Source organism: Terrapene carolina, unplaced genomic scaffold (genome assembly GCF_002925995.2).
Source record: "Terrapene carolina triunguis isolate 2854851 unplaced genomic scaffold, T_m_triunguis-2.0 Scaffold926, whole genome shotgun sequence".
NCBI classification, from domain to species: domain Eukaryota; kingdom Metazoa; phylum Chordata; order Testudines; family Emydidae; genus Terrapene; species Terrapene triunguis.
The window spans coordinates 1,683,440-1,695,322 of NW_020665277.1; the positions used below are offsets into that span (position 1 = coordinate 1,683,440).

At 46.0% G+C, this 11,883-nt stretch overlaps 1 protein-coding gene across 1 annotated transcript in view; it reads left to right on the forward strand.

Moving 5' to 3' along the window:
• The first annotated feature begins 200 nt into the window (after positions 1-200).
• The window catches only part of CUNH6orf132 (chromosome unknown C6orf132 homolog), a 25,665-nt gene continuing 13,982 nt past the window's right edge, over positions 201-11,883 (forward strand). The window contains exons 1-2 of the mRNA XM_026660983.1: positions 201-348; positions 11,029-11,144. Coding sequence (XP_026516768.1) covers positions 201-348; positions 11,029-11,144 — 264 coding nt within the window. The remainder of the gene's footprint in view (positions 349-11,028; positions 11,145-11,883) is intronic.

Below are 11,883 nucleotides of genomic sequence, written 5' to 3' on the forward strand. Positions count from 1 at the left end.
TGCTGCTGGGTGTGGCCAGGTAAGAGCAGCCAGCCTTCTACCTGCTCAGGTGTTTACCCTTAAAGCAGCCGAAAAGGTAGCTCTGCAGACCAACACCTGTTTTAGCTTCAGCTGGGTGGTGACAGGGCACACTGGAAATATGTCTTGCTAAAGGAAACATTGGAGACCTGAGCAGAGCACGGCAGGGGATTTGAGCAAAGATGAAGAAGAATCAGTCTGTGCAGGGGACGTTTAGCAAACTCTTTGGGAAGAAACATGCCAACAACACCAACAACACTTCCCTCTATGCCACAAATCCACCCTGGATCTTCACGCAAGAGGTCACTTCTGAGGGCAGAGGTGGTCCCGGTTAGTATCTTTCTTTATTTGGGCTTTCAGGAGAAAGGCAGTAAAGAAGTTGAATCACCCTTTCAAAGTGGCCTGATTAGCCTCCTGCTTTGAATCCAAGCAGTGACCGGTTAGTTTAGATATGGGGGGAGCAGCAATAGCCTTGTTGGGGAGCTCTGGTGTGGACAGTATGAATTCTGCTAGACAGAGCCCCATTAATCATTCATGCAGTTTGGGAAACTATGGGAGGTATTTGTTAGAACTGAGCAGATTAAAAGGAAACATGTTTGAACCTGTGATCCTCTGAACAAGCAGCAAGTGATAAACTCTGTAAAGTCAAGGAAAATAAAAAGGCTTCTAAACAAGTTTAATAGCTAACAAAAACTGGGAAATCTAGCTTAATATGTGAGTTGATAAGGGATTCTCAGATCTCTGAAGAATGTGGTCTGTGACTTGCTTTGTTCTAGTCTTTGCTAACACATTTGACCTGCATTTCTTTTCTGGGTTTTAAATGAGCTTTTGGACATGTGTTTTGTAGGTAATTTGTTTTTGAGGAACTGTGGGGTGTCAGGTCTGTTTATTCTGTAGATTTTATTTGTATCTCGTTGTAGATTTAACACCCTGGAGGCTTAGGTGGGATAGTGCCAGATACATATTATTAGAGCTGAACCAAATTACAGATAACAGAATGTGGATTGGATTGGATTTTTAGATTCCAATAAACGTTTGTAAATTCAGGGGTGGAAGTATTGTTTATTTAACTTTTATCAGTGTGTCAGCTACACAGCTAAAGATATACAGAGGGATTACAGCCAGACCTTAGGCTGGGGAAATTCAGATGAGGACAATAGGCATTATTAAAAGTGTCATGAGACTTTATTCAAAAATGGTTCCCTTCTAATCATTGCTATAAATCCAAAGAGGGACTCAAGTATTTTTCCTGTGGTGGGTGTTTGTTTTAAAGTGGCAGTCCATTTGGTTAATTACAAAATCAGGCCTCAGCCCTGCGACTGTCTCCTTCCAAGTCACTGGGGTTCCTCGGAGGCACAAGGGACATTGGCACAGAGGCTGACAGCCATGAGTTCTGGAAGCCTATTCAAACAAAGAAGGGTTGCAGAATCAGGCCTTTAGTAGCTCTTGCATTGTAATACTTTATTTAGGATGTTTAGATACTAAATAGAGTTTTTCAAGCCAGCATGGTCAGACTTATCAGTGCATTTATCCCAGGCCTGCTATTGCCTCACTGCTAAGCAGTCTAGGTGCAGATTTAGTTGAATTTTGATTTCTGACAACAGTATGTTCTGCCCGATCAAAGCCCTGCTCTGTATCTTGCTTCTTTCTTTGAACGTTTACTGCATAGTTTCATATGCTACAAGGTGCTTCACTGCTTATGCTAATCCCCACCCTAGTTTTGCATCAGATATATTGCAAAGTAAACACAGGTTAAGCAACAAGAAAAGGGAGTAGGTTTTGCGTGTGACTGACTCAGAGATTCCTGAATTTAGTGCCTAATGCCATGCCCTCCCTCAGATAGGGCTACACTAGCTTTACAGCCACAGCTACCATACGTGATGCAACCACTGAAATTACAATACGCTATGAATTGTGAGTAGCCTCTGTCAAGTCACGTAACTGATTCTCTGGTACAGTACAGTCTTTTTAGGAGAGCGTTAGTTCAAACGCAGGATACTCTTAAAACAAGGCAGTGTCACATTTGCAAATGTCTCCAGAAAACACTATATATCCGAAGGTGCCCAAAGTACAATCCAAGGGCTAACTGTTTCCCATGGAGTCTTAAAATATAGCTCATGCATTTACTTGGAGAAGAAGGTCAGGGGAGAATGCTGCTCAACTATGACAGGAGGGATAGCTCAGTGGTTTGAGCATTGGCCTACTAAAGCCAGGCTTGTGAGTTCAATCCTTGAGGGGGCCACTTAGGGATCTGGGGCAAAATCAGTACTTGGTCCTGCTAGTGAAGGCAGGGGGCTGGACTCAATGACCTTTCAGGGTCCCTTCCAGTTCTATGAGATAGGTATATCTCCATACATTTAACTACAACTTTTATTGCTGGTGGTCTTTTAACAGGCAAATCCTATTTATCTGTCAAGGAAAATACAAGTACAAGCATTTCCCCTCCCCTCCTTTTTCATCAAAAGCATTCAGGCTCCTTTCTTAAAGATGCTTCAAAGCCTGCAAATTCTTAATAACCTTGGGGCAAAGTTTTGTGGTCTGTAATCCAGCCTCTTATTGGCTGCAGTTGGTGTCTGGCTCAATTTAAAGATCACGTGATTTTGGAGCCCCTTGACCATTCAGTCTCTCTACTAAATTACCGTATATACTCGTTCATAAGCGAATATTTTTGGTAAAAAAGTGATGCATCAAAAAGCAGGGGTGGGCTTATAAACGGGTCTACACCAAAATCTAATGATTTTAAACTCTATGGAATCATTGAATTGTATATCTAATACAGGGATCGGCAACCTTTGGCACACAGCCCGCCAGGGTAAGGTGTGCCACTTCCCGCAGTTCCCATTGGCTGGGAATGGCAAACCGCGGCCACAGGGAGCTGAGGGGCTCCATGCCTGCAGACGCTCCAAGTAAACAAAACATCCCGACCCGCCAGCGGCTTACTCTGACGAGCCGGGAGCCAAAGTTTTCCAACCCCTGAAATATAGGGTCGGCTTATGAAAGGATCATACAGTTTTTGCTATTTTTACCTATCCATTTTGGGGGAGGGGTCGGCTCATAAACGAATGGGCTAATGAACGAGTGTATACGGTAATTGAACTGTTTGAATCAAAAGCTCTGTGAAGCTGCATTAGATTTGAGTGAGAGTCACAACTAGAACCTTTTGTAAAACTCAGTAAAAGGCTCCAATGTCATGCTCTTGGGCCTGAACACTGGCCTGTATGGGAAGTTCTGCTCTTTAAGGACCTCAAATGTGCGTGCGTTCCCTCCAATGGTCCTTGTTGCAGCTTGGAATAACACTGGAAATAAACAGTCATTTAGCATGTGCGCTCTAGCCTGTGTACTGTCGCTGGGTGATATGGTGTGGTGGGTGGTGACACTGCCACTCTTGAAGGCTGTTCTCTGGGAACAACTTTTTCCTCAACCCAGGAGGACTTCATCCAACTCTGAGCGTCAGCCTGAAAAGCGCATGCTGCTGGAGTCCATCCGACTGCTCTCAAGCCATCCCTGCTAACCTTGTGCCTGTGATGGACGCGGTTAGGGAAATGCAATCAGCCAAGCTGACTGAGTTTTTGTCTTATTAATCGGGATGGCGTTTGTGGCTGACTCACTGCACTCAGGCTCGCCCATGCAGGTGTTGAAACGAAGACTGGTGTGGTGTTCTTGCTAGCTCTCCCAGGTGTTCGGTCTCCTTTTCGTCCTTGGCCACCTGGTTGCCACGAGACATTCTCAGAAAGAGAGGAGCAGTGTATGTGTATGGATCCAAAATCCAAGCTCAGCAGAGATGCATTAATAACAGGGTTGGTCAGGAAATGATTTCCCCTCCTCCCCTCCCCCCCCCTCCATTTACTAAATAAAATTGACAAATGTCATCTAAATTTTTGATGAAAATTAACATTTTTTTCCTGTGTTTCTCATTTGTAAACCCAGAACTAGTAGATAGGTTCTTGCAAAACTGACACTCTCCTTGCTTCTGTTCCTCTTGAAAGATAGGTATGTTTTGCTTTCTCCCTTCTGCTTATATATACTTCTGAGGATTGCATTAATGATCCCAATTGCATGCAAATCACACTCCACAACAGAGACCTGAGAACACAAACAATCTGTTTTGCTGGATCACATTTCCTCCAGCTAACCATCTGGGGCATGTCTCCGACTGTTAGCGTCAGGGACCTTTGAGCATGAGATTATCTGTTACTTCACGTCGATTGATTTAGTCATTCAGGAGGAAAACTAGGCTGGGAAGACATGACAGAGATGCAGAGAATGGGTGTCATTCCCACCTGTTGGCAGGGCTACAATGGCAACCAGCAATCCGAACAATCTCAGACATAAACTGGTTGGCAAGACAAATAAATAGGTGTCCCCTTTATAAAAAGAGATTCTTACTTGAATGAAAACCATAATGAGGTTTTCAAGCAAAAAATGCAACTTATCCCCTTCACTTGTTTGCATGGATCACACAATCCTAGTTTTCTAGCCATATCATCCACAGAAATTAAAGGAAACCATCAGATGGTCCTTCCATGCCTCAGATTTGAACCTTGGATTCCTCTGCACGGAGGTGTGAACATCATGCTCCCAAATTAAAAACGCTATTTACATTATACTTTAATGAACTCCCTCCCATGGAAACCAGTCCCAAAATCCCATTGATTTCAATGGGTGTGGGCTCTTTCATGTGGGAATTTATTCCATTTTTATCTCTAAGTGTATCTATTTTACATGCCTTCCCCCCCCCCCTTTTTTTTTTTTTTTTTTTTTTGAAACTCTCCTGCTTTGCTTTAATTCTTTTGGTAGCAAGTTATTCAGTAGCTATCCTTCTGGCAAAGGTGGGGTTTACACCTTTGGTGCCTCTGCCTTTTAATTCATGCTATCAATCAGCCACAGAGAACATCATTAAAGTAAATTATGGGCTCTATTTACTGTCCGAAAGAACAATCGGACGAGAGGTGTAGTCCAATGGTAAAAGCAGAGGACTGGGAATTCATCAGTTCTATTCCATCACCTTCAGAGGTCAGGGCCAAGTCATGTCAACTATCTGCCATGCACATGTGTAAAATGGGGATAATGATATTTAATTCAGAGGGTGTCTTTAGGCTTCATTATTTGTAAGATACTTTGAAGACTCAACGTGTCTTTTGTTAGTGTTATTGATCCTCCTTTGTGTTGCTATAATATGTAGTGGAAGGAAGCACTGGAACAGCTGAGTTCTGAATTTGATGACGAGGAACAAGGATTTCGCAGGGACTAAAGAAGCATTTTGTTGAATAGCTATTTATGTCTGGGCGTGTGTTCTACTTGTTTTCATTATTTGACTAAGCCCCCTACAGTAAACAACTGAAATATGGCTTGGGCATGTTCCCACTTTATCCCCCTAGTGCAAAGTGATTCATTTAGAAGAAGAGAGATGCATGGAGGTGGATTGATAGTTTGACTGCCAAGTACTGCTTTGCTACAGCCATAAACCCCCTGGAGACAGCCCTAGTGTAAACTGGGAGTAAGTGGAAGCAGAATTTGACTCTACATCTCTGAATGCCCAACAAGAGTCTCAGTAAGTTCAATCTAGTGCTACTTGCATTGATTAGACACTTTTGGGCAGAGGTTTAACTTCACTCCTCACCCTACCTAATCAATGACACTTGTGTCTGTATAACACACGGCGGACTCGTGTCTTCACGTACATCTAGACTTAAAAAAACTGCGGTAGCAGCAAGAAGTCTCCGAATCCGTCTCAGCTGACTCAGTGCTCACAGAGCTCATGCTATAGCACTAAAAACTTGAGTGTCGATGTTCCAGCTCGGGCTTGGAAGCCCGGCGACGGGGGATGGGTGTTGGAACCTAACCTCCAGCTGGAGTGTGAACATCTACACTGCAATTTTTAACACCGTAGCATGATCCCTGTGAGCCCTAGTCTGCAGGCACGGGCTCTGAGACTCACTTCCGTGGGTTTAGTGGGTGGTTTTTGTTTTTTTCAGTGTAGACATACCCTTAGTCACCCTTTTGTGGCTGGACCATGTAACGAGTTTGAGTCAGCTATTGCTGACACCAACCTTATGGTTCAGCCAGGTTAGAAGGTCCAGGTTCAATCCCCACTGTTGACCCAACCAAAGGCATTATTACCTCTGAACATTTCCAAAGCCCCCTCCCAGCCTGGGCAGTAAAGGAAAGTGCCGGAAGGAAAGCTTCGTGGCTGCTTGCAAAGCCACTGCATGTGCCCCTTCCTTCTGCAGGCTCTACTATTAAAGCTCGGTGGGAGAGAGACGCTGCAAATTGCTTGTCCTTTGCTGCTTTGTTCAGTGTTTGCTGTAAGCAGCTTGAGAAGGGGAGCTGTTGGTGCAGGCTGCCAAGCCCAGGGAGCTGGGATACTACTACTGAGCAACACTAAGGGCCCATTGTCCCTCTCTGCTGCACGACTAAACGATGGGGATCTGTTGTAGAGCTACAGCAGCCTATAATACCAGCAGCAAAGCCCACATGTTGGAGGCCACCGCCCTGCCTGTAGGGATATGCCACTGTCCGGATGGGGACAGGCGCCAAGGGTAGTAGGTCAGGATTCAGCAGGGATTCTGTGGCAGAGGTAGAAAGAGAGGCCATCAATTGATCTCGGTCACCCCCAAATCCATCTGGTTGCTAACCAGCAAGAGAGAAGACAGACACTGTCTATCAGCCAAGCCCTGCAGTCTGTGTGCTACTGCCAGCCACTGATCCAGCTATGAAACCAGCCAAGCTACTTTACATAAGGAGGGGGCCTGAGGGACTGTCAGAGACAGTCTCACTGCACAGTCATCTGTTTTCTTCCAGTCCTTTCTGAATCTTCTCCCTCCTTCCCAAAGGGTGAATCAGATGCCAGCTTTATAAGTCTGGTCCACCTGAGACAGACCTTTATTAATACTGAACAGCAGTAAAAATAACCCACTAACGCAGACCCACATGCTCTAATAAATCTGTGTTCTTTAGGCTCAGATGCTCTCTCCTCGCCTGGTTTTATTAAGACTTTTTCTTTTATTTCCTATAACAAGAGCTCATTTAATCTGCAGATATAACACCCTGTGACATAGAGCACTGAGCACATACCGGACACTGGAGATGGTGTCTTACTACTGAACACCTGGGAAGCTCCACTGAGTTCAATGGGCCTATTCCATACAAACAGCTACTCGTGTGTTCGCAGGATCAGGGCCCTGGTCACTGTAAATTAATTGCAACTGGAGCTGGTTCGAAAAGCGCAAACAAAGTTTTGCAAACGATTTTGTTCTGGCTCTTCCTCCCCATTTAATTTGCTGACATTTTCCATTTAGCTCTGATGATGGTGATTCTTTAGGCACCTTTCCCCATGGTACCAGAAAGCTGATCCACACAGTAAACATAGCCCCTAAGCAAGTGGGGAACTAGTTCTACATTCACCGGCTGACCAACAGACTGAAACCCCTGCTATTAAGGAACAGTCAGACAGAAGCTGACGTGCATCATGTCCTAAAGTACCTATAGAGAGGTTCCGATGGACCAGAGTGAGCAAGTATCAGAACCAAGGACCCTCCTTTTCTTGAGGATTCCCCAAACACCTGAAAGCGTATATAAGCCTGTTCTCATGGCATCTTCAACCCAAGAGATCCGGCTAAGCATCAGACTTTGAGTTTTCTTATCCAAACAGATGGAGTTCTCCTAGTAATGGGAGGGAGATGACCTAGGATTCACCACACCACTTTGGGCATGTCTACACTACGAAATTAGGTCGATTTTATAGAAGTCGATCGTGCATGTCTCCACTAAGTGCATTAGATCGGCGGAGTGCGTCCTCAATACCGTGGCTAGCATCGACTCACGGAGTGGTGCACTGTGGGTAGCTATCCCACAGTCCCTGCTGCCCATTGGAATTCTGGTTTAAGCTCCCAATGCCTGATGGGGCAAAAACATTGTCGCGGGTGGTTTTGGGTACATGTTGTCAGTCTCACCTCCCTCCCTCCTTGAAAGCAACGGCAAACAATCATTTCGCGCCTTTTTTCCTGGGTTATCCCTGCAGACGCCAAAGCATAGATACATTTCTGAGAACAAAAGGGAGACTCTTTCACAGTGAAGCAAGAAATTCACAGCAGACAGCACATGTGTTTTAGGTACAAGATCGCATTTTGCCTTTTATATTGAGCGCCTGCCAGTATGGTGACACATCACCAACTAGGCAAATACAGGCAAATACAACTTAGATGGGGCTACTATAAGGTGGGTGCATAACTGGCTGGATAACCGTACTCAGAGAGTAGTTATTAATGGTTCCCAATCCTGGTGGAAAGGTATAACAAGTGGGGTTACGCAGGGGTCTGTTTTGGGACCGGCTCTGTTCAATATCTTCATCGACGACTTAGATATTGGCATAGAAAGTATGCTTATTAAGTTTGCAGATGATACCAAACTGGGAGGGATTGCAACTGCTTTGGAGGATAGGGTCATAATTCAAAATGATCTGGACAAATTGGAGAAATGGTCTGAGGTAAACAGGATGAAGTTTAATAAAGACAAATGCAAAGTGCTCCACTTAGGAAGGAATAATCAGTTTCACACATACAGAATGGGAAGAGACTGTCTAGGAAGGAGTATGGCAGAAAAGGATCGAGGGGTTATAGTGGACCACAAGCTAAATATGAGTCAACAGTGTGATGCTGTTGCAAAAAATGCAAACGTGATTCTGGGATGCATTAACAGGTGTGTTGTGAGCAAGACACGAGAAGTCATTCTTCCGCTCTACTCTACGCTGGTTAGGCCTCAACTGGAATATTGTGTCGAGTTCTGGGCACCGCATTTCAGGAAAGATGTGGAGAAATTGGAGAGGGTCCCGAGAAGAGCAACAAGAATGATTAAAGATCTAGAGAACATGACCTATGAAGGAAGGCTGAAAGAATTGTCTAGCTTGGAAAAGAGAAGACTGAGAGGGGACATGATAGCAGTTTTCAGGTATCTAAAAGGGTGTCATAAGGAGGAGGGAGAAAACTTGTTCATCTTAGCCTCTAAGGATAGAACAAGAAGCAATGGGCTTAAACTGCAGCAAGGGAGGTTTAGGTTGGACATTAGGAAAAAGTTCCTAACTGTCAGGGTGGTTAAACCCTGGAATAAATTGCCTAGGGAGGTTGTGGAATCTCCATCTCTGGAGATATTTAAGAGTAGGTTAGATAAATGTCTATCAGGGATGGTCTAGACAGTATTTGGTCCTGCCATGAGGGCAGGGGACTGGACTCGATGACCTCTCGAGGTCCCTTCCAGCCCTAGAATCTATGAATCTATGAATCACGCATGGCTGGGCAACAGAATTCGGGTTCCAGGCAGCCATGGTAAGCCAAAGGGTATGTGGGGTTGGCTTCTTCTGCGTTCATAATATGAACCATTCTGTGGGAATGGTTTCAAACTGCAGCACCCTCCTTTCCCATAGCAACCAATGCCGGTTGGGTTTGCCATTTAAAAGGAGGGGCTGGGGTTTTGGGGTGGGTGTGCAGCATACCCCTTCCCCCTCCCTCCTGCCTGTGTGGCTATTCTCCGGGATGATCCCTTTTAGCCAAGCGCAAACAGCCCAGCATGCCCGGGGTCTAATGTGTCGGGGATCACCAAACAGAGGGGATTACTGTTCCCTTACCAAACTTCCCCTATTTCAACCAGGTGACCATGAATAACATCACTCTCCTGCGACTGACACAGAAACATAAAGACCGAATGTTGCATGAATGCGACCAAAACCCAGGACCATTCACTGCCATGCTTTGTGCTGCAATGATTCCAGACCTCTTGCTACTGGCTTGGCGTGGTAAAGTGTCCCACCGTGGAGGACGAAATAAGGCAGCCCTCCCCAGAAACCTTCTGTAAAGGCTTTCAGAGTACCTCCAGGAGAGCTTCATGGAGATGTCCCTGGAGGATTCCCGGTCCATCCCCGGACACGTTAACAGACTTTTCCAGTAGCTGTACTGGCCGCGAATGCATCCCATTTGTTCAGGGCAAATCAAACACTAAACACAATTGCTTTTAACCCTTGTGGTGTCGTTACAAATGTGCACTCACCAGAGGTGCCTTCTCCACCTTCAGGGTCTGAGAACATTATGCCCTGGGTCGGTATTGGGTCCAGGGTGAGGAAAAGGTCCTGGCTGCCCGGGAGTATAGATTCTCCGCTTGTCTGCTGCGTATTCTCCTCTTCCTCATCCACAAAATCCTCATCCATGTTGCGTAGGCTGCCAACTTCCAGGTGTCCACAGAGAGTGTTGGGGTACTGATAGGGTCCCCCCCCCGAGAATGACATGCAGCTGATCATAGAAGCAGCATGTCTGGGGTTCTGACCCAGAGCCAACATTTGCCTCCTTTGTCTTTTGGTAGGCTTGCCTGAACTCCTATTTTCATGCGGCACTGCAGTGTGTTCCTGGTATAGCCTCTGTCCACCATGCCCTGTGCGATTTTGGCATATATATCAGCATTTCTTCAGCTGGCTCGGAGTTCTTCCTGCACAGATTCTTCTCCCCATACAGAAATCAGATGGAGTGTCTCCCATTCGCTCCATGCTGGAGCTCGTTTGCGATTCTGGGACTGCATGGTCACCTGTTCTGCTGAGCTCGCCACGCTGACCAAACAGGAAATGAAATTCAACAGTTCCCAGTGCTTTTCCTGTGTACCTGGCTAGTGCATTGGAGTTGAAAGTGCTGACCAGAGCGGTCACATTGGAGCACTCTGGGATAGCTCCCGGAGGCCAATACCATCAAATTGCACAGCGCTGCATCTACAATACCCCAAATTCAACCCAGGAAGGTCGATTTTAGCTCTACTCCCCTCATCGGGGAGGAGTACAGAAGTTGATTTTAAGAGCCCTTTAGGTTGGCAGAATGGGGTTGGTTGTGTAGACGCATTCATTATAAAATCGACCTAACGCGGCTAAATTTGACCTAATCTCCTAGTGTAGACCAGGCCTTCTTATATGACGGTGTTTGGTTTTAACAGCAGTTAGCTTTATTCCTGTCTCACAGGTTCTATTCTCCTTATTTTTAGGTGATGTTGTTGAATTGTATTATGAGGATAATCGCGTTACTACAGTGACTGATTCTGGAACAGCAACGCTTAAGCCTCGGCCAAGAGTCCGACCGTTACTGACCTTCATGCCCCTCGTGAGTATTTTTCACATCCCTGATTACATTCCTGAATCAGGGCCGCCCAGAGGATTCAGGGGGCCTGGGGCAAAGCGGGGGAGCGGACATAAAAAAAGGCGCCACCCGCTGCGGCGCTTGTAGTCTGTGGCGGCGGCGGGTCCTTTACTTGCTCCGCGTCTTCGGCAGCACTGAAGGACCCGCCACCGAAGTGCCGCCGAAGACCCAGACCACCGCTGGGTGAGTAGCCAGGGAAGGGATTCTCGGCCAGGGCTCGCAGGGCCCCTGTGGGGCCCGGGGCCTATTGCCCCACTTGCCCCCCCCTCTGGGCGGCCCTGAAATGCAGGGGTCTAATTGCACCGGTGGTACAAGGTCAAAGGAGCTTGCTCTGCCACTCTAGCAAATGGTGTTTAGAACCAGCTAGATTGGTGTGGTGCCCGGTATATCTCTTATCGTCTATATGCAGAAAGAAAATCAGATCGGAAGCAAAACCACTTTTTAATGATGATAGGTACAGGCAGGGACTGAAATCTGATCTGAGCCCATAGTTTATGATGGACATAGGCAAAATAGCCAGGTAGGAAGCTGTGAGGTGAGGTAAGTTACACTGGTCATGAACTTGGTAAACTGCATTAGCATTTCTGATGCAAATACAAGGCTGAATGTGTTGGTAACAAATCAGAATCAGGTGGTGAGTACAAGTATTAGAGGGGTAGCCGTGTTAGTCTGGATCTGTAAAAAGCGACAGAGTCCTGTGGCA